The 20075-nt window shown below is 47.2% G+C and overlaps 4 protein-coding genes and 1 long non-coding RNA gene across 15 annotated transcripts; 3 read left to right on the top strand and 2 right to left on the bottom strand.

Moving 5' to 3' along the window:
• The first annotated feature begins 8 nt into the window (after positions 1 to 8).
• On the top strand, positions 9 to 6607 carry LOC148386970 (dynein, cytoplasmic 1, intermediate chain 2a-like). Of its 4 annotated transcripts, none has more exons than XM_088397460.1 (17): positions 9 to 166; positions 875 to 983; positions 1055 to 1175; positions 1707 to 1791; positions 2370 to 2432; positions 2642 to 2763; positions 3195 to 3284; positions 3422 to 3584; positions 3660 to 3759; positions 3824 to 3949; positions 4007 to 4153; positions 4248 to 4361; positions 4438 to 4571; positions 4667 to 4811; positions 4872 to 5012; positions 5084 to 5209; positions 5365 to 6607. In XM_088397460.1, exons 2-17 carry the CDS (start codon positions 876 to 878, stop codon positions 5464 to 5466), a joined length of 1887 nt encoding a protein of 628 aa, XP_088253586.1. In that variant the 5' UTR covers positions 9 to 166; position 875; the 3' UTR covers positions 5467 to 6607. The 4 variants fall into 4 exon arrangements, with proteins under 4 accessions (XP_088253586.1, XP_088253585.1, XP_088253588.1 ...); XM_088397459.1 differs by having other exon boundaries at positions 1650 to 1791; XM_088397462.1 differs by lacking the exon at positions 2370 to 2432.
• A 313-nt stretch (positions 6608 to 6920) lies between these two features.
• Positions 6921 to 14132, bottom strand: slc25a12 (solute carrier family 25 member 12). Of its 4 annotated transcripts, none has more exons than XM_088397454.1 (19): positions 14080 to 14132; positions 13384 to 13437; positions 11998 to 12143; positions 11436 to 11551; positions 11032 to 11171; positions 10673 to 10819; positions 10247 to 10385; positions 10063 to 10156; positions 9720 to 9804; positions 9542 to 9629; positions 9321 to 9479; positions 9205 to 9257; positions 9023 to 9103; positions 8805 to 8945; positions 8584 to 8722; positions 8266 to 8424; positions 8087 to 8177; positions 7771 to 7985; positions 6921 to 7681 (listed from the first exon to the last, which is right to left on the bottom strand). In XM_088397454.1, the coding sequence occupies exons 1-18, from the start codon at positions 14089 to 14091 to the stop codon at positions 7772 to 7774; spliced, it is 2058 nt and encodes a 685-aa protein (XP_088253580.1). In that variant the 5' UTR covers positions 14092 to 14132; the 3' UTR covers positions 6921 to 7681; position 7771. The 4 variants fall into 4 exon arrangements, with proteins under 4 accessions (XP_088253580.1, XP_088253581.1, XP_088253584.1 ...); XM_088397455.1 differs by having other exon boundaries at positions 6921 to 7678; XM_088397458.1 differs by adding an exon at positions 13821 to 13996 and having other exon boundaries at positions 6921 to 7985; positions 14080 to 14116.
• Positions 14133 to 14243: 111 nt separating this feature from the next.
• Positions 14244 to 17357, top strand: metap1d (methionyl aminopeptidase type 1D (mitochondrial)). 5 transcript variants are annotated; one of them, XM_088397467.1, is made up of 10 exons: positions 14244 to 14544; positions 15591 to 15760; positions 15910 to 16059; positions 16118 to 16266; positions 16355 to 16397; positions 16472 to 16635; positions 16708 to 16805; positions 16874 to 16921; positions 16986 to 17064; positions 17142 to 17357. In XM_088397467.1, exons 2-10 carry the CDS (start codon positions 15695 to 15697, stop codon positions 17224 to 17226), a joined length of 882 nt encoding a protein of 293 aa, XP_088253593.1. In that variant the 5' UTR covers positions 14244 to 14544; positions 15591 to 15694; the 3' UTR covers positions 17227 to 17357. The 5 variants fall into 5 exon arrangements, with proteins under 5 accessions (XP_088253593.1, XP_088253589.1, XP_088253591.1 ...); XM_088397463.1 differs by lacking the exon at positions 14244 to 14544 and adding an exon at positions 15113 to 15232; XM_088397465.1 differs by lacking the exon at positions 14244 to 14544 and adding an exon at positions 15194 to 15282.
• Positions 14867 to 19565, bottom strand: LOC148386966 (uncharacterized). Its single transcript, XR_015862855.1, has 2 exons — positions 19313 to 19565; positions 14867 to 18606 (listed from the first exon to the last, which is right to left on the bottom strand). It is a non-coding gene; the product is annotated as an uncharacterized LOC148386966 (long non-coding RNA).
• Positions 17478 to 18676, top strand: LOC148386967 (uncharacterized). The gene is made up of 5 exons (XM_088397469.1): positions 17478 to 17788; positions 17922 to 17994; positions 18062 to 18178; positions 18382 to 18460; positions 18531 to 18676. Exons 1-5 carry the CDS (start codon positions 17682 to 17684, stop codon positions 18620 to 18622), a joined length of 468 nt encoding a protein of 155 aa, XP_088253595.1. The 5' UTR covers positions 17478 to 17681; the 3' UTR covers positions 18623 to 18676.
• Positions 19566 to 20075: the final 510 nt, after the last annotated feature.

The following is a 20075-nucleotide window of genomic DNA, read 5'->3' as shown; positions in this document are numbered from 1 at the left end:
CGGATACAGATTTCACGGGGGTAACTCCTTTGGCACAACCCACCCCCTCCGTTGTGCTTCCAGTTCCAGCATAAGCACCGCTCATCACTTCGCTTCCCTTCCGATCGGGATTCAGACGAACCAAACCGGACCGCTTTGTCACTGGACTGTTTTGCTTGGACGTCAGGTGGTTATTCCGTTACGAGTCTTCCCATCGTACATGTCTAGTCGTCTTGCAAACAACTGGGTGCGGTTGTTTTTTCCGATGCATTTTTCCATCTCTCGGGCCCTCTCGGATTAGCATGCTAACGTAGATAGCTAGCTGCTTGGCCAGCCTGTCAGTAAGGTTTTTAAGGGGATCAAACCATGTTTGGCAGGTTGCCGAGTCGGTAGTAAACATGGATCAAGTGATTAAAATCTCACTTGATTTTTAGATGGTTTTTAAATAACTATTATTATCTACAGTTATTATGACAGCGGGAGGGGCGGTGTTGAGCATCTTGGTTAGGGTACAACAATGACGTCATCAATGCCCAAAAGTTGGCTCACATGTTGATAAAGCATTTACGGGGTAATGATACCGTTGTTGGTATGTCGATCCGTCCTGGCTATTTGTTCAGGGGCTTTCTGTGTGGTTCAAAACAACGCCCAATATGAGCACATATAAAGAGAACATTGTAATAAGCAGCTGTCCTCATATTAGCAATGTGACGGGCCCAGGGCCACTTCTTCCTTTTTTGGAAACATCACAGCACCAACATGTAGGCCAAAGCATATCCCCATGTTCACGTGTCTGTCTGTACTGTGTACCATGTCGTCCTCTTTTCTTAACTTTTATAACTGATGAGCGGACGCTGGCGTCTCCCCACCCGCACGCACGCACGCACGCACGCAGGATGTCTGACAAGAGTGAGCTGAAGGCCGAGCTTGAGAGGAAGAAACAGCGCATCGCCCAGATACGAGAGGAGAAGAAAAGAAAAGAAGAAGAGAAGAAGAAGAAGGATGTCAGTCACGTGACAATAACGACGGTAAAAATGCGGGAATTCTTTTTGGAGCTTGTCCTTGTCCTCTGCAGGGAGACTCAAAGCGTGTGGTGGATTCCGCCGCGGGTGCCGAAGACTCGGACCTGGAGAAGAAGAGGAAGGAGGCGGAGGCTTTGTTGCAGAGTGTTGGCATTACCCCTGACATACAACATGGTACATACACAAATGCACATGTGCGGATGCTGCGCCAGCATGCTCATCTTTCTTTTTTTTTTTTTGTGCAGTCGTACATTGTCATTATTTATCAATTGTGTACTGTCAATGTAGAAGAACCCTGTTTAAGTCAAAGTACTACTGTATGTATTACCCAAGATCAGCTCTGATGGACTGCTCGCTTACGCTGAAGCTTTAACAAACTTATTTCTTTTTTCTCCAGTTGGGATAAGTTGTGTTCACCCTTTGTCACCTCACATACTATTGTATTATCTGACCATTTTGTGCATGACGCCTAAGCCTGTCTATGGTGTATGTTCATTCTCTCTTCTCTCCCCTATCTGCCTGTGTGTGCGTCCTTGTCTCGGCCCCCCTCACTGCATGCTTCACTCATCCACTCTCGCCACTTGCTCCTCCTCCTCACCCCCCCCCCCCCCCCCCCCTCCATCACTCTCCCACTCACTGGTCAAACAGCCACAGCTCAGCCCCTGAGGGTAGTAACAGAGGATACCTGTCTATTTCACTACCTAGTCCCCGCCCCCATGTCTCCCTCCAACAAATCAGTGGCCAGCGACGCGGGAAGCCAGGATTCTGGGGACGGAAACGCAGGACCAAGGTGTGTGCGCGTGCACGCTGTGTGTGTGTGTGTGTGTGTGTGTGTGTGTGTGTGTGTGTGTGTGTGTGTGTGTGTGTGTGTTTGGGAGAAAGCGGGATATACATAACACTGTCAGCCAGACACTTGATTAGGTACACCTCCTGCACAATGCAGCACTTTATTATATTCCGACCGATTGCTGTTGTGTGGTAGGAGGAATTAAGCAGGTTAAGCTTCTCACGCGGCAGACATTTCATGCTGGCTTTGCTGCAAATCAAGTCGACACGATTATGATTTGGGAACTTCCACTGCATCATTGGATTCATATTGCAGGAGCAGTGTTGTCCAGCGATTGTATATGCCGAACGTTGAACTCTTTGCCTTTTTACCAGCACGCAATTAACAAGCACTTCTTCTCTCCCTTTCTTCTATGTACTGTCTCCTCCATCTTCTCCATCTCACCCTTGAGCCGTCTCCTTGCGCGGTTGGTCGGTGCCACCGCTGTCCCCGTGTGCTCTGTCTCCCCTCTCTCCCTCCTGTCTCTCTCTCTGTCTCTGTCTGCCTCTCGCTAACTCCGCCTGGTGGTTCGGCCCCTTAAGGACTTTGCATTGGGACCCCGACCCCTCTACTCTGCAACTCCACTCCGACTCTGAGCTGATGGGGTACTGCTGCTCCTCTCACCTCCTGTAGCTAAGCAGCTTTGAATGAGCTTCTCTAGTTTCCACTCAGCGTCCAAATATGTTTGAGTGTTAGTAATATGTCCGTTAGCCCTCCTCCTCCTCATCATCATCACATCTCCTATCATCTCAAGTTCTCCACGACACTGCGGTCTTGCTCACATGTTGATGTGCGCTGTGTTGCGTCTATCCAGGCGTGGGGCTGTGAGGCTCGGCATGTCCAAAGTGATTCAAGTGGACATTGTCCCCAAAGAGATGGTGTCCTACTCAAAAGAGACCCAGACTCCCACTGAAGCTCACACGGAACAAAAAGCAGGTAAAGAAACATCCTTTCAGAGTAATCCTACTCACGCACAACAAACCACCCTCACATGAGGTGCATCAATCATGTGAGCTAGTTTACCAGCCTTTAGGCTAGCACAAACTTAGCTGACAAATATACACAAGCTCACATTTGCACAAACAGTATTAAGGCATTCAGCTCACCTTTAGCAGACATACCTTCACTCTGGACGATGCACGAGGTGCAGGCACCCTTAATAAAACAGGAAATGCAGACGAAAAGCATGATCTATTAATTCAACCTAGATTCCACCAGGGGTCGCCAAAGGACACATTTGATCAACTAGGTGAGATTTTGAGCAAATAACGGTGAAAAAAAATCGGAATGTGAACAAACGCTTAAGCGTGAACTGTGGTGCTTCACAGTATTCTAATTTGGATGTGTGCATTTTGTTTGCCCTACAGATGAGGACGAGGATGATGAGATAAGTGCGGCCCCACCAGTAGAGGTTGCTCAAGAGGAGAAAGAAGACCAGGGAGACCAACATGAGGAAGGTTTGTAACGTCAAAAAGCCTGGCATTGACTCACTTAAGTGTCGACGTTTGTCGGATTCAAACAAACTCAAATGTCGACTGGGTAAAAAGTATGAAAAACAAAACGATACTTCAAATATTGTCCTCTGTGTGCGTAGACATCCCCAAAGAGCTGACGGAAGAAGAGAAGCTGCAGGTCCTGCATTCTGAGGACTTCCTGGCCTTTTTCGAACGCGGCAGCCGCATTGTGGAGCGAGCGCTGTGCGAGCAGGTGGACGTCTGCTTTGACTACAGCGGCCGAGATCTGGAGGACAAGGAGGGGTGAGGCCCGTTCAAGGGAGAGAGAGAGAGATAAAAAATGCAGATGAGATGCAGGACCCTCAACATCTTGTTTAGGGACCTGCAGGCGGGCGCCAAGCTGGTTCTGAACCGACAGTTTGCAGACGAACGCTGGACCAAAAACAGAGTGGTCACCTGTCTAGACTGGTCTCCTCAGGTGGGTTTGGAATACAGCCCTATAGACTTGGAATTAGATTAATGAGGTGACTGCACTGTACCAGTACCCGGAGCTGCTGGTGGCCTCCTACAACAACAACGAGGACTCTCCTCATGACCCTGACGGAGTAGCACTGGTCTGGAACCTGAAATACAAGAAGAGCACCCCGGAGAACATCTTCCACTGTCAAGTAAGAGGGACTTGACATTCGGATCATACCGTTTTTTAATGAGTTGCCCTTCTTCAGTCGGAGGTGATGTCAGCCGGCTTTGCAAAGTTTCACCCCAACCTGGTTGTGGGCGGCACCTACTCGGGACAGATTGTCTTATGGGACAACCGCAGCAACAAGCGAACCCCCGTCCAGAGAACACCACTGTCGGCCACCGCGCACACGGTAATGCTCCGCCCACACACACACGCACGCACACACACAGACACACACACACACACTTACTTGTTTCTTGATCAACCGGTTGTGTGTGTCGCAGCATCCCGTCTACTGCGTGAACGTGGTGGGAACGCAGAACGCCAACAACTTGATCAGCATCTCCACAGACGGCAAGATGTGCTCGTGGAGCCTGGACATGTTGTCCCAGCCGCAGGTACCGGCATCGCTCATTCTTGCGGAGGTCCACACGGGACGCTCGCTGAGAGTCTTTTGCCGTTTGTCTGCGACAGGACAGTTTGGAGCTGGTGTTCAAGCAGAGCAAGGCGGTGGCTGTCACCTCCATGGCCTTCCCACTAGGTGATGTGAACAACTTTGTGGTGGGCAGCGAGGATGGATCCGTCTATACTGCCTGTCGCCATGGGAGGTGAGTCGTCCGTCACTCGGCATGTTGCATTTATCTAACAGTACCAGGCCAAGGTACCAAATGCACAGGTCCGACTCAGTTGTGTGCGTCAACAGTAAGGCGGGCATCACTGAGGTGTTCGAGGGCCACCACGGCCCAGTGACGGGATTGAGCTGTCATACGGCGGCGGGACCTGTGGACTTCTCTCATCTCTTCATCTCCTCTTCTTTTGACTGGACCGTCAAACTCTGGAGCACCAAGGTGGAGCGCAGAAGATAGCAACAGTAGATGCAGTCTGGCTAATCAATTTCCTCCACACAGAGCACCCGGCCGCTCTACTCCTTTGAGGATAGTTGCGACTACGTGTACGATGCCGTGTGGTCTCCGACGCACCCTGCGCTCTTCGCTTGCGTGGACCTCGCCGGACGTCTGGAATTGTGGAACCTCAACAATGACACGGAGGTACTAAGGTGGAACTGTTCATGGTGTTCTGTTTTTTGTTTGAAGTGGTCTTGTCACTTGTTGTTGGCCAGGTTCCCACCGCCAGCGTGTACGTGGAAGGGGCTCCTGCACTGAACCGCGCGCGATGGGCTCACTCCGGAAAAGAGATCGCCACGGGAGACTCAGAGGGACAAGTGCAGGTGTACGATGTGGGCGAGGTGAGATGGCTGAAAATGGCTGGATTCGACTTCTTATTTCATATTGGGCTAACGCAATATTCATCCAAATACTATTGTGGGGTTGCGTACAACATATTGTGGGCTGGGCTCCATTTCCTTTTGAAGCACAGCGCCAATTTGTGCTTTTCATCCAGCAAATCTGCGTGCCCAAGGCTGACGAGTGGACGCGCTTCGTCAGGACTCTGGCTGACATTAACGAGAACAGAGACGAAGCCGAGGAGCTGGCCAACGTTTGACGCAAACCCTCTGTACACTACTTCCTGAAATCACACTCGTAGGCCTCCTGCTTCCGGCCTGGAGAAACGTGCAGTGTTAGATTCTAATAGAACCATTTTGATGTTTGTTTGTGGATCCCCCTACAATTTTCAGATGTCTCTGGCAGCAGTAGAAAATACTCTAAGTTCAAATTTGAACATTTCCAGGGCTTGACTGACTGCTCTCAAGGCCTCAATCAATATGCAACTATTTGTACTTGCACCTTTCTACGTACTAATGTTGCATTTTCCCAACATGTCCATCCATCCATCCATTTTCTGAACCGCTTAGTCCCCACGGGGGTCGCGGGCGTGCTGGAGCCTATCCCAGCTGTCATCGGGCAGTAGGCGGGGGACACCCTGAACTGCCAGCCAATCGCAGGGCACACAGAGACAGACAACCAATCGCACTCACACTCACACCTAGGGACAATTTGGAGTCTTCAATCGGCCTACCAAGCATGTTTTTGGAATGTGGGAGGAAACCGGAGTGCCCGGAGAAAACCCACACGGGGAGAACATGCAAACTCCACACAGGGAGGGCCGGAGGTGGAATCGAACCCGCACCCTCCTAACTGTGAGGCGGACGAGCTACCCAGTGCACCACCGAGCCGCCTTTCCCAACATGTTTGATATGATATTTCCACAACACACTTGTTCACAAGCCTTTTTGTGTCCTGGTCAGCACAAATTGGAGACACTATTTCACTGTGTCCTGTGCAAGGGAGTGTTACATATACATATTTAATACTATTTATTCCGGTGCTTGCACTTATTTAAAATTTGATGCGCATATAGTAAGTACTTTGAAATGCTGCTTTGCACTTAAAAGTCTATGCGCTACACACTTAGCACTACAAGCTTTTTTTAACCTGAAACTATTTAGACCTCAGCTATTATTTCATGTCTCATGCATTGTTTAAGAGCAGTCATTTTTAGTATCAAAACGAATTTTGATGATGAAGGTGTAGTCCAAAGGTCATTTTTATAGCTACTTTACCATCCAACTCCTCAAGTTCATGTTACAAACAGTCCAATTAGCTGGGATCAAAAGTGTTTCTCAATGTCTTGGACAATAGTTTGAAAACTTAACTTGTTGCTAATTAAAAACCAGATGTGGCTACCATGGCTCATTCTTTCCAAGTGTTCACAATGACATGTTTGAGAGAAAAAAGTAGAGTCATATTAAAAAAGTATGACCTAATACTCTTTCTTCAGTTGATGGTCTTCAGGACCAGACTCCTCAACATTAGGAATTTTTTTTTCAGGACACCCAGTAATAAGCGCATACATCTTTGGAATATCAGACAAAGCGTATTCAGCGGAAGTGTTTTGCATTCTCCAAATGTTTGTGGTTGCGTCCTTAACAATGAGAAAGCAACCACATGTTGCAGCCTTTTACAATCCCGTTCCTGTGGATAAAACAGCTGCACCTATCAGAATAAAACCACATGGATGATTTATTTCAATAAAATGACTTAATTTGTAAGCATATCGTCTGATAATAACTCATTATTTCATGAGTGCAAAGGTCTGTACACCCGTAAGCCTGCCTCTTGCCGTGATATTACAATGAAGCACTCCATGCAGCAACGTCGCCTCGTAACAGTTGTCTCAGCAGTTTTACAGTGCTATGTACAGTTCTACATGATGCATACTGCATGTGACGCCGTCTGCCCGAAACATATCACTTTTACAATATGTACAGAATTCATCCTGCTGTCCCCCACACTCACAATTAGGGTTGCAAAATTCTTGACATCTTCATTTTGAAACTGGACATGAGATATGCCAGGAATTTACAAAATTTCACATTGGCTCTAATTTGGGAACTTCAATTTTGTAGGGAAAAACCCCAAATCTTGACTAATGAGTGCCTTAAAAGTTCCAAATTTCCCGCAACCCTACACATAACACACCGTTAACAAGCTAATCATTTTCTATGGCCAGCCCTAGACGCCAAAAAGGAACAGACGAAAACAAACAAAACAAGAAAAATCAAAGCTACTCATGATAATGCGTAAGGCTGTTTTGTATGGATTCTGGAGTGATTTCACCAATGAACAGCCACTGAAGATATATCAAAGTGCTGAAGTCTGCACAGTGAGCAGGTTGCTACGCCACCATTGGCTAGGTAGGGCGTGGGACAACGCCACACTTCGCTCTTGAATCTATGACAGCCACCACATCTATGCTGCTGTTTTGGGCGGCACACAAACGGAGGCAGCCTTTAGTCGTCGCTGTCGTAAATATGGATGGAGATGCCATACGAACGCTCAGACCTACCCTACGGGAACTGAGCGCGTGCGGCGGCGGCGGGCTCCGGGGGGTGGATGGACACCACGCCCGAGGACTTGAACTTGGGCAGGTGGAGGCCAAATTTGTTCTCCACTCCAGCAAAGGTGGCGGCGGCTAGGCCGTAGCCTCCCACGTGATCAGCGTTGATGGGGGGGAGCTCCGAGATGCGAGACTTGGGCGTGGGCTCGGAGCCTGACGGCCGACTGCCAACCACAAAAAAGTTGCAATTACAAGCAATTCTGTACACGTTTCTTGACAAGGCCTGTGGCGATTGCCTTAGGATTAAGAAATACAAAGAACTTACTGTCCTCCAAAGTCAACATAGAACCACCTCTGCAAGAGTTCATAGGTCACCAAAGTCACACCAAATTGGGGAGAGGACCGGCACATACGAGCTGCGAGAAAGACAGAGAGCGACACCACGGTGGGTGTTGCGTCAACATTGAAAATAAGCTTCCCCCTCATTGGCTCACTCTGACTAACCTCCCGCTCCCTTCCAGAGAGCTCGGAAGCCTTCCTCCCGCATGATCTTCCGGAAGCAATCGGTGACTCCGGAGTAAGTGGTCTGACCCGCTCGGGCGGCCACTTGCAGGCGAGTTTTGATGACGTCGGCCGGCGTCACCAGCGAGGCTGCGGGGATGCCTGCAAAATCCAGCAGGAAGAGACGACTGCAGAGATTGCCTGAACACGCCGGTTCGCCTTCCTATTTGCGCTTGACAAGATTTCTGTGTGCCTCTTTAGCCACGCTCGCTCGTTTGCTGCATACGACACCGTACACACATCAGCCTCCGCATTCATTACCTGCAATGGCTCCGGCCGTGAGAAGCTGCAAGGGTCCGAGCCTTCCTTGTTCGTCAGCCATGGAAGACTTGAGGTGGGCGTAGGCGGGGAAATAGATGGCGGAGAAGGGGATGTCCCTCAGGAAACAGGCCTTGGCTCCCTAGAAACACACATGCAGCGGCAAAGATTGAGCTTAACAAAGATGGATTGCAGAATGGACCTACTGGCGGCGCATCTTTTACCTTGTAGAGGCCAAAGAAGCCCAAGTCTCGCACCACGTTGAGCGCACTAACTCGAGGCCCGGTGGTGATCTCCCCCGCCACCTGCAAACGGATCTTGACTATCTCCAGAGGGTTGGTAAAGATCACCTGGGAGCCTCCGGCCTTGGTGAAGGAGGAGAACAAAAACTCTTAGTTAGTTAGTGTCGTCTCACATCTTCCACATGTGCAATGTCACTTACGCAGCCGCCGGCCAAGATTTCGGCCAGGAAAGGGATGGAGTTTTCTTTGTCCGTGAACTTGTCTCGTACAAAGTCGTTTACCTAGGTGGTGCCAATACAAATAAAGTAAGCAAAATAGACAGCTTGGTAGTGATACAAAAGGAATGTTATGCCATGTTAGTATCTCGCAACACGGGACTCACAGTGAGTTTGATGGCCTTCTCTGGCGCCACGCCGATGAGCTGAGGAACCAGACCTGTGGGCCACCATCAAACGTTTGTACCCATTTGCCACGCCAACAGCTATTTGAACGCTTTACCTCGGTAGAAGCCAAAGAAGCCTTCGTAGCGAAGCACCTTCTTAGCGCAGTCAAAGCTGTTTTTGTACATCAGCTCCCCGACAAAAGAGCCCGTGGACCTCTGGTTCTGCATTCGGGTCTTCACCAAGTCGATGGGGTACACGGCCGTGGCGCCCGTGGCTGCACACACAAACACGAGCTCGGGCCAAAGGCTTCCTCGGGCCACGGCGAGAAGAACTCACCTCCGGCGATAGAGCCCAACGTGAACCTGTAAGCAGATTCAGCAACTTGGAGCCACACGGGTCTCGAACCGTCCCCTTGAGCTTGAGTCTGGGGGAATCGCAACATAAGAACGACGTCACACTTTGACATTGAGTGCTGGTTTTGACTGCAAGGACATGCCTTGAACACACCAGTTACCTGCTTTTGGGTTTCAGCCAGGTTATATGGAAGACTTCCTTCTTCCAGGGGGGCTATTCTCTCAATGTCAGCAAGATTCAGGCGCCTGAAGCACAAGAGCAGATCAACACAGCTGAGAAGGGGGGGGATTCCGTTTGTTATGCACGACTCACAAAGACATTGACGCAGCGAGAGCGCATTTAGTGGAAGGGGAAGGGAGGAAGAAAAAAAAAAAAAAAGGTTAATGGCCTCTAGTCGCCATGCCCAGAGATGAACCAATGTTGACTGACTCAGTTTGAACTGATAAAAGAACTGTCGAAGTGAGCGCGGTTGTTAGTTTTACGGCGGCAATACGAGTGTTTACCCTGACGGAGAGTGCAGGCCTGATAACTGGTACAAGATGTCAATTTCCATTGGTGTGATTTGACCAAACTTGTTGGCAGCATGAACAAACTCCTCTGCATGGGGGAAGGAAGGAAGGAAGGAAGGAAGGAAGGATGAGACAAGATAGCAAACAAAGAAAACTTCTCAAAGAAACAAAGGTGTACCTTTGGTGACCAGCGTGTCATTCCAGGAACCGGCTAGCGTGCTGTAAATTTTGCGGATCAGCTCCATGTTGTTGAGGAGGGAGTTGAAGGCGTTGAAGTAAGAGAAGCTGACCAGGTGAGAGGTGCCGCCTCCTGCTGCCTGGATGGATGGATGGATGGATGGATGGATGGATGGATGGATGGATGGATGGATGGATGGATGGATGGATGGATGGATGGATGGATGGATGGATGGATGGAGCGAGCGAGAAAGCCACACCAAAAATGTGAGTCATGGTGTGAGACTACAGCCCCCAGCTGTGGCCCAAAACAGCTCCGGCGTGTCTATCGTCTTTGTGTAAAGTGCTGTACTGCACGTCCGTCCGTCTGTCCGTGATTCAATCAACGGTTGAAAAGTAAATGGAGATCATTGCGACGCTAACCCACCGAGACAAGGTTCTCCTCTACAAAGGGCGTGAGCATGTGGTGCCTGATGGTAGCCATAATGTCACTGAAGTCCAAGGCGGAGATGACGCCATTCTTCCCTTTGTCCTTCTGGGCAAAGGCCTGCCGGGCGTGTTCCAACTGCAGCTCCTAGCAGATAAAGTTCCAAAAAGATGTTGTATCCCATCCATCCATCCATCCATCCATCCATCCATCCATCCATCCATCCATCCATCCATCCATCCATCCATCTATCCATCCATCCATCCATCCATCCATCCATCCATCCATCCATCCATCCATCCATCCATCCATCCATCCATCCATCCATCATCACCGTGTAACAAAAAGGTGTCGCTTACCTGCAGGAACTGGGTGAATTCCAGGTAGTTGAGGCGTTTCTTACGGTCATGGCCAAAGTGCAAATGGACAAACTCACAGTCCCAGTTGAAGGGAATGTGGTGGTGCACCGTGGTCTGGCTGAAAATGTCCCGCACGTTCTCTGTGGAATGGGAAAAAAAATCAATCAAGTAATTAGGAGCCAAATGTGTTTTGGGAGGAAACAGTCAGTTTATCCACGTGTAGCGAGCCGGAAAGACGACTAATCGGCTTCCGAGATTCACACTCAGACATTCCTTATTGGCAGCGGACTGCTTATAAACGCAGAATGTTCGTCAAGTGGGGTTGGGGGGGGGGTGTTTGTGGCTCCACGCACGCATGTGAGTTCAGGTGGCGAGGAAAGTCAAAGAGAATGAATGGCACGCACCAAAGGAAATGTCTCCAGTTCCGGTCTTGTCAAAGAGCTGGAAGGCAACTATGAAGAGAGCGTCAGGCGCGCACAGCACCGACTCGAAAGCAAGGAACTCCTGGAAGGAGATGAGCCTGTCCAAGACGCCACACAACAAATACACAACAAATTGATCACGCGGGAATCGGGATTTGCACAGGAGTAACACATTCAATCAAGAAAGTCAAAAATATCACATGCTCAACCATCAACTTGGAAGTCGGCAATCCATATATTAAGATTTTTCAAGAAGGGTACATGTTTAAGCACAATGAAGTTGTATTTCATTTTTAAGTCCATTTGCATTGAATGCTTATGAAAAATTGTTTTTTTACAATTTTCGGCAACAGATTTGACTGATCCATGACTTGTCTTTCCTCTTTCTCTATAAATAACACAAATGTGAGCATCTTGGCTGCACGTACGACCACACTGATAGCAAGCGGTTGATCTTATCTTTATGAGTTAACGGTAGCAAGTGTGGGTTTTTTTTTCCAATCAATTAGCGCCGCTTCATGTTTTGCGGATCGGCAGCACACACCCGTCCTTGGTGGTGTCGGCCACAGCGGCCAGCAGTTGCACGGTTTTGGGGTTGTGGTGGATCTGTGTTTGCAGGCCCAGGTACTTCTGGACAAAGTCTCCTGGGGTCATGAACCTCTCACCCTCTTTGTCCACTTCGCTGGCATACTGAGGACGCAAAAAAGACATGCGAGTCACAGTCACGTCACTTGGTGTGAGCGTCGCGTGCGTTACGACATAATCACGTTCATCTGTGGCTTGTAGCCTCGCTAAAGCCCAAAGCTGCAGTTAGAGTAGCTTCCATTTGTGGGAAAGGAAAAGAAGGAATGTTCTGTCACTCATTAAAGACTTTGCTATCCATTTGTTAGTGAACAAAAATAAAATATTGCCATCATTTCAATGATGATTACAATCACGTCACACCGGCTCCCAGAACGATCTGTTCTTGACGTGTTCAAGGTCGTGTCGCTGTCCGACATATGCGCTTCGGTGATGTCACGCATCTAACAAACATATTCAGAGGTGTCGCATTTCTGTTGCACGCTCGACAACTTTGCGACTAACTCGAGCGAGCAAGCACATAAATCTTTTTGGCTTGAGCTTGTGTGTTATTTGACCCTGTATGTGCTTGTCACGCAATGGTCACATGGTCAGTCACGCACCGGCCGTGGCAGAGAGCAACGCGAAGGTTAAGTGCTTGCTTGAATGCTAACCCAAGGCATACGTATGATTTCAAATACTAAACGTGAGCAGCGGTGTGGCCCGGCCGGCGGGTCAAAACCATATGTAAGCACTTCCTTGTTTGTGCTCTTTGCTGACTACAACACTTTGGTAAACCTCACGCGGCAGTGCCAAACAACCTGACGCACACCAACCACGCAGATGGTTGAAGAGTTCACAAGTCAAGTAGTAGTAAATTTGAATGGCAGCGTATTTCGTTTCCGTCATTTCGAGGTTGCGTTTCATTTTCTACGTGGAGTGAAACAGCAGCCTGTTATGGACGTTTAGTCGTAGCTAACAGTGGAGTAATTTAAACCGAGTGACACAACCCCCTCAGTTCAATTTACAAAGCAAAATCAGACTCGGCTCACTCTTTCACCCCGTGCGCAGTTCCAAAAAGAAAAATGCTGCGGCCCACTACCGGACAAAAATCTCACCAAAAGTATGAATACATGTCTCAATTTATTAACTCTTTGGTCTTCTGTTGTATGAATTGTACCTTTGGCCACTCAACAGAAGAGCAGTTAATTGTTCTGCCTGTCGTTATACATCGCGTGCATAGATAAACATATTTTCAATTGGTAACTCATCATTTTCTAACCAATGAAGGTACATACGAGTGACCCATGGTTCATTAACACCAAATAACATCTGAACAATGAATGCATCTTAAATGTGTAAAGCTCACCTTCTGGAAGATGGCTTTGAGCTCACTTGGATCCCCACGTTTGGTTGATTGCACCTACAAATAAAAAAGGAAACAATTCAGACAAAAATACAGTCATATGAGGATGTTAGGGAATTTGACACTGTTTACGCATTCCTCCCCCCCTATACGTTTTTTTTTGTGTGTGTGTGCAAATTATAGTGTACGTAGGTTTGGAAGTCCAGCCCAAAACGGACGTGTACATTTTTGCCTGGCACGAAGCTATGATGCTACCGGGCTGGTGGTTGGTAACGGGTCGAACCTCGAACCAGCCCCGGTCGGCTAACAGAGCTAGCACGAAGAGGACGCGAACCGTTACAATGACGAGAGGAAAAAAAAAGTTCAAGTTCGATTGGTACTGGCTAAAAAGAAAAAGACGTTCCGCTTAGCAATTTTGTCAGGAAGAAAGCATAACTGACAGCTGGTTAGCATTACGGAGCTATCCTCCCTCTCTCCCTCCAGCCTGTTGGGAAGGAAGTGTCATCAAGGCCAGCAGCCGCCAACCGGCCGCCGGGCGTCAGCTAGCCCAGGGATGCTACAAGGCAGCTCCGAGCACGACGCCCGCTCGTCCGGCGCACACTCGCCTCTACTGTTCCTACACACGAAAACGAGCAAAACACCAAGAGAAATGACACAAGTAGGGGTTGGAAATTGCAAAGAGAACGATGCCCAAGTCACCTTGACCGCCATGCTGGTTTGACGTCACGTACAGTGAGCGAGAGAGAGAGAAAGAGAGAGAGAGAGAGAGAGAGAGAGAGAGAGAGAGAGAGAGAGAGAGAGAGAGAGAGAGAGAGAGAGAGAGAGAGAGAGAGAGAGAAAATGATTTGAAAATAGAAACCCTGATATGTAACGTGGTGAGTTGCTCTCATTGTTGCAAATTTAGTATTGCAAAATAATTCGATTTTTTTACTGACTTTTCTCGACCTCTTCCACTTACCACAAGTATTTTTTCCTTATTGTATTGCAATAAATAGACGCCCTAAAATAACTAAGTTGCACTGCAAAAAAAATGAAAAAAGCACACTGAACACCGAGTAACAATCGATTTAACCTTAGTATTTTTAGTGTTTGTATGGTTTCCACCCTACTTTCTGCTCGCGGGATTACAGTTGGCCCAAGCCCAGCCATCAGGAATCACTTAAGGTAAAAACATTCATTTCCAGTGTCAGTAGATAAGGGAGTTTTCTTTCGCAAACTCATCTCGAAGTTAATTCTATCAATATGTGAACCTGAAAACATGGCCAGATTGATGTCTCTGTGTTCTGTTTGAACATCTAATAGACTGCGTGTATTCATGTATTTTGTGTTGCTTAATGCAGGATGTCTTGGTTTGTGCGAGCGCAGGAAGTGTACAGAGTAAGACGGTACATTTTATTGTGTTGCTATCCAAATAAAATGCCACTCATATTTAGGAGAGGTGTGTTTGTTTCTGTTTGAGTTAAGAACCCATAAAAAGTGCGAGGAATGTAGAAGCAAAGACAATCAATGAATAATCTTTATTGCTAAATGTTCACTTGACCAGCAAGCACAAAACAATTTTACAAACCGTGAAACATTTCACAAAAACGAATGATACGAAACAACAATTTTATAAAACAAATTTTCCTGCACATATTTAATGGGGAATGATATCTTATTACATCTTTCCTTTTGTTTTTACACTTTAGAAAAAAAAAGTGAAATCGTGTGACTATTTCTTTAGATTTTAATTTCTCATTTAAAACAGTGCGCGAGCTCCACATTGTCATGTCGCTGATTCGCTGCTCCACGTCATATGACTAGCGTATCACGTGATCGGTTATGGCGTCCTACTGCTCTGCAACAAGATCTGGTAGGTGACACGCTTAAGTGAACCGATCGATCATCCGAGTGAAAAGGCAGGTGGGAAACCGTCTTACGTGAACCACACGACTTTAGCATGTCTGCTAGCTGTACGGTGAGAAAACAAGTCCATTCAATTCAACAAGCAGAATGGAAACATGTCATATACGTAATACATATTGACAGCTTGCAGAATGGTTGGACTGATCGAGACTTTTAGCTTGTATCAATAACACATCAGTATACAATAACACCAGACATAGTAGTATCACACAATGCATTATCATATAATAACTTAGACACACGTTTGTATGCACATGTACGATCATTCTAGTCATGAATCAAATATTTACTTTGGCTTCTTGCAGGACTGGCCAGCGTCCTGCGACGAGTGTGCGCTTTTGACCCGTGCAGGTCCTCCTCGGCGGTGCGACTGTGTCACCCACATAGGCGCTTTTTCTGGAGGAAGTGGATGAAATCCCACTCGCACAATGTAGTTCGGCCAGCTACTGTCAGGCCTGCTTATGCTGTACCCAAGGTAGGTTTTGTGGCATTTTCTCACAGCCAAAAGCAATACCAATTGGCCACTATCCAAAATTTGAACTGATATTTTCATTTCACACTCATTTATATTTCACATGACTTTGTGAACAACTTTGTGATCCAGTTTTCTTTTCCTCTAATAAGCACATTGGACAGCCGGATTATGTCGCAAATGGACTCGTCCCAGAATGGCCCGACTATATCGAAATAAAAAACGCAGAGCAAATCCAAGGCCTGGCCAGAGCGTGTCGCCTTGCTCGACATGTGCTGTTGCTTGCCGGACAAAGTCTGAAAGTAAGTGCACGCACGCGGTTCTGGCTAGCAGATTTGAAATCATGTCTTTTCATTTCAGGTGGGTATGACAACAGATGAAGTCGACTTCATGGTACATCAGGAGATCATCCGGCACGACGCGTACCCCTCCCCTCTCAGATACGGAGGCTTCCCAAAATCCGTTTGTACTTCAGTCAACAACGTGGTGTGTCACGGCATACCTGACAGGTAAATGACAAGTGCTTGAAAGATGACGTTCGTTACGGACGTGTGATTGCCAATGAAAAAGAACTTTTACGAATACACCCACCCGCAGTCGGCCACTTCAAGACGGCGACATTATCAACATCGACGTGACCGTAAGAGAGCCACAACGGATATGCCACGCCACGATGGGTCTGAGCAACGCTCATCCTGTTTGTTTCCCCGCTAGGTGTATTTGGATGGTTACCACGGCGATACGTCGGAAACCTTCTTGGTGGGCGAGGTGGATGAGGTCGGGCGGCGATTGGTGGAAACGGCCAAGCTTTGCAGAGACCGTGCCATCGCCGCCTGTAAGCCGGGCGCGCAGCTTTGCGTTATCGGAAACACCATCAGGTATGCGGCGAGGTTTGCAACTTTGGTTAACTAAGATATGATTCAAACTCAAATGTTTGTTCCGTGTTGCAGCAAAATAGCTCAGGCTAACGGATTCCAAGTGTGTCCTTATTTCATTGGACACGGAATCGGCTCCTACTTTCATTGCTATCCTGAAATCTGGCACCACGGTGAGTTCCTGAGAGACCGACCTTGTTGTGTTTGGGTTCCTCACGGCGCCCCCTGTCTTTACTTCCAGCCAACGACAATGATGTGACCATGGACGAAGGGATGACTTTCACAATTGGTGAGGTAAATGTCCATTTAACGGGCCAATCCGGGGGGCTGACGGCGTCCGTTTCCTTCGACAGAGCCCATTCTGATGGAGGGGTGCGCGGAGTTTCATATTCTCAAGGACAAGTGGACGGCTGTGTCTGCAGACGATAAAAGGTGGGAGTCGCCCGTCCGTTTCTCTCCGTGTCATCAAAATGTGTTCAAACTATGTGCTCCGCATGCTTTCTTCCCAGATCGGCTCAGTTTGAACACACGGTGGTTATCACGTATGACGGTGTGGAAATTCTCACCAAATTGCCAGAAGAGGACCACAATTGAGATTTTAGGGCAGAACTGTTTACTTGGACATACACACACACACAAGGAAGCGCTATGTAAATAAAGTTGAATTGTCAAATAATAAGGACTTAAATTGTGTTTTTAATAAAAGAACAGTCTTTGTTCATTTATTTGACTCTTACGTTGTCTTAACGTGGACAAACCTGTCACTGAGATGACATTTGACCATTCAATGCTAAGCAAACAATGCAACGTGATATTGTGGCCGTTACACAATAAACATTCAACGTAAAAGTACGTGTTTCTGTTTTCCCCTTGTAAAATCTGTCCAAAATGCAAGCATGCACCATGAAGTGTCACGCTAATGTCTTTTGTACGCTGCCACATGATCGCTCTCCCTCACCAAGTAGGTTCCTTAAAATCGTCACTCAGCCACCGACATTCCCACACGAACTGCTGCCGCCGCCGCCAAGCACCTTTTTCTTCCTGCGACCATGTCTGGTAAAAGCAAGTTTGCTGCTCTTGTCCTCATTTTGGGTTTGTGTATTTTGACACATGGCGCCCCCACTGACCCAACGCACGCCTTCTGCAAAGTCGTCTGGTAAGACCTCTTGACCGTTCATTCCCTTTGTAATGAATTTTCTAGTTGGTATTTAGCTCCATATTAATACAACGATAATTGTAATAATAATCCCGGATTACAAGGATGAATAAATCGGATTTAATCCCTCCAGGCTGCTCGGTGTGCCGTGTGTTCAGGTCAACCTTGCCATTGTGACTCAAATCAAAGCCATGGGCTCATACAAGGTAAGAACTGAAGGATTATTTCACGCAGAAGCGCAATAAGGCATTCTGCACTGTGTTTTGAATTCAGATAGGCCCAGTGACGCCGTTGCTAATCCGGGCAAACCACACCTCAGCATTTGGTCAGGTGGAGAGCGTTAACTTCACCGTATCGTCCGCCGCCATGAGCCTGGGATGCCGCGTGGATGTAAGTCGCCTGACCGTCTTCCTGTTGCATTGTTCTTAACATCATATTGGCTCTGTAGCACTCAATTGTACTTTACACACTGGGTTAGAGACACTCTACAGGCACATTCATATTCCCACAAGAGGGAGCCTGCGTACCACGAGTGCTCCTCAAGCATTCTCAGTGGAATGCAAGAACTCACTTTGATTGGGACTTTGTTTCAGGGAGCGTCAACCTCCGCCATTTGGTCCAGCATGTTCGATAATGGCACCAACTACTGCAATCTCCGCAACGTGATACAAGGTGTTCTTCTCTCACCTTCATTTTGACCCCTCCAATGCATTTTTTCCGATTGGTACCATTTCCTTTGCAGGAAGCGGCCTCGCCAAGGCTCCGGGCTTCACCGAGTACACCAACGAGTGGCTCTGCCTGGGTTACGGAGTCTCAGCCTGCAAAAGCAAATGAGTCGGAAAATGTTTGTGTTGCATTTGCCAATACTAATAAAAATGATGAAGCCTCCTTATCGTTTGCTTAGGACATATAATCACATGCAGAACCATTGTCATGTGAGATCTTGCCAATGGAAAATATGTGCCTCGGTGAAATAAAGGTTGAGAAAGAGTGCCTTGAAGGCCTTAAATGTATACCCAAAGGTTTGGCAAAAATGAAATATTTACACAAGGAAATATTGAAATCCAGAGGGTGAGTGATCAATACTATTTTGTCCCCACTAGTGTTTAGGAACTAGCTTAACAGAGAGCTAACAGCTTTTCCAATTATGACCAAGAACCTTTTTGCTGTTTTGGTACTTTGCTGGACGTGAGTGTAAAACTGTAACATAGACAATATCATGATCCATGACAATCATGTTATTTATAGTTTGAAACAAGATAGACTTGGACCATTCACCGACATTAGGTGCAAAACCTAATAAAACGGGATCCTTTCTTACTGTTAGCATCATGTCCATTTACATGGGCGTCGCCGTCGGAAGGCTCGAGCTAAGTAGCGCTTAGAATCCTATCCCAATTTGGAACACAATTCAAACATCAATTCAGTAACCTGGTTTACTTTGAGACAGGTACTTCAGATGTCATAATTACGCTCTACAAGCTTCGAACTCGAGATTAGCTGTGTAGAAAGAACCATAATTACCATTGCCTTCTTGCCTTCAATACAGTGCACTATGGAACATCGGAGGGTCAAAACACACAAAACTCAATAGCACCTTTTCCTCCACAAGAGGGCAGTACAATTGCAATCATGCCTTCTGTTGTCTGTCCTATCATAAAACTTGACTATCTATATGTATGTATATTCTTGTGTCACAATGGCGTAAAATCAACAAGTCAAGCAAGCGGTGGGCAACTGGTGACGTGTGGCCCACCTGCAGAACGCAAATGCACACTATCTCAACTGCCACGTGATTTGATCTGGCCCCGTCCATTTAAGTTCTGCACAAGACATACTAATTAACAATTTCTATTACTATCTGAATGCTTTTTTCACGGGGGATACCGATTTTCCGTCCCAAATGCACTTTAAGGCATCATTGACATCACGCAAGTCACATGTGGAGGCCATCTCTGATTACATGGAGCTATTCTCTTCATGTGCTCTTTGTTCATTGTTGTGGTGACCTGAAGTGGGGTCATCATCCCATGGGTTCGGCTCATTTTCTTCCGGAAGGATTTGATGCGCCGCTAGTCTGTTGGGTCAACAATGTGTGAATAGTAGACAAAGAACATTAAATCTGCCCTCCACTATGCTAGTTTTAAGCTTATGGAGAATGTTTGCAAAATTGGCCATCCAAACTCAAGAAATTCATGCTGGCAAAGATGATAAAAGTCATGTGAGTTAATACAGTTGTAAAATAAGAATAATGAAATTGACAGGAAATTAAGTAAATGTTAGGAAA

The sequence above is a fragment of the Syngnathus floridae genome, chromosome 14 (genome assembly GCF_059516105.1).
Source record: "Syngnathus floridae isolate MCC-2025c chromosome 14, RoL_Sflo_1.0, whole genome shotgun sequence".
NCBI classification, from domain to species: Eukaryota; Metazoa; Chordata; class Actinopteri; order Syngnathiformes; family Syngnathidae; genus Syngnathus; species Syngnathus floridae.
This window is presented reverse-complemented; position numbering and strand designations above follow the sequence as displayed.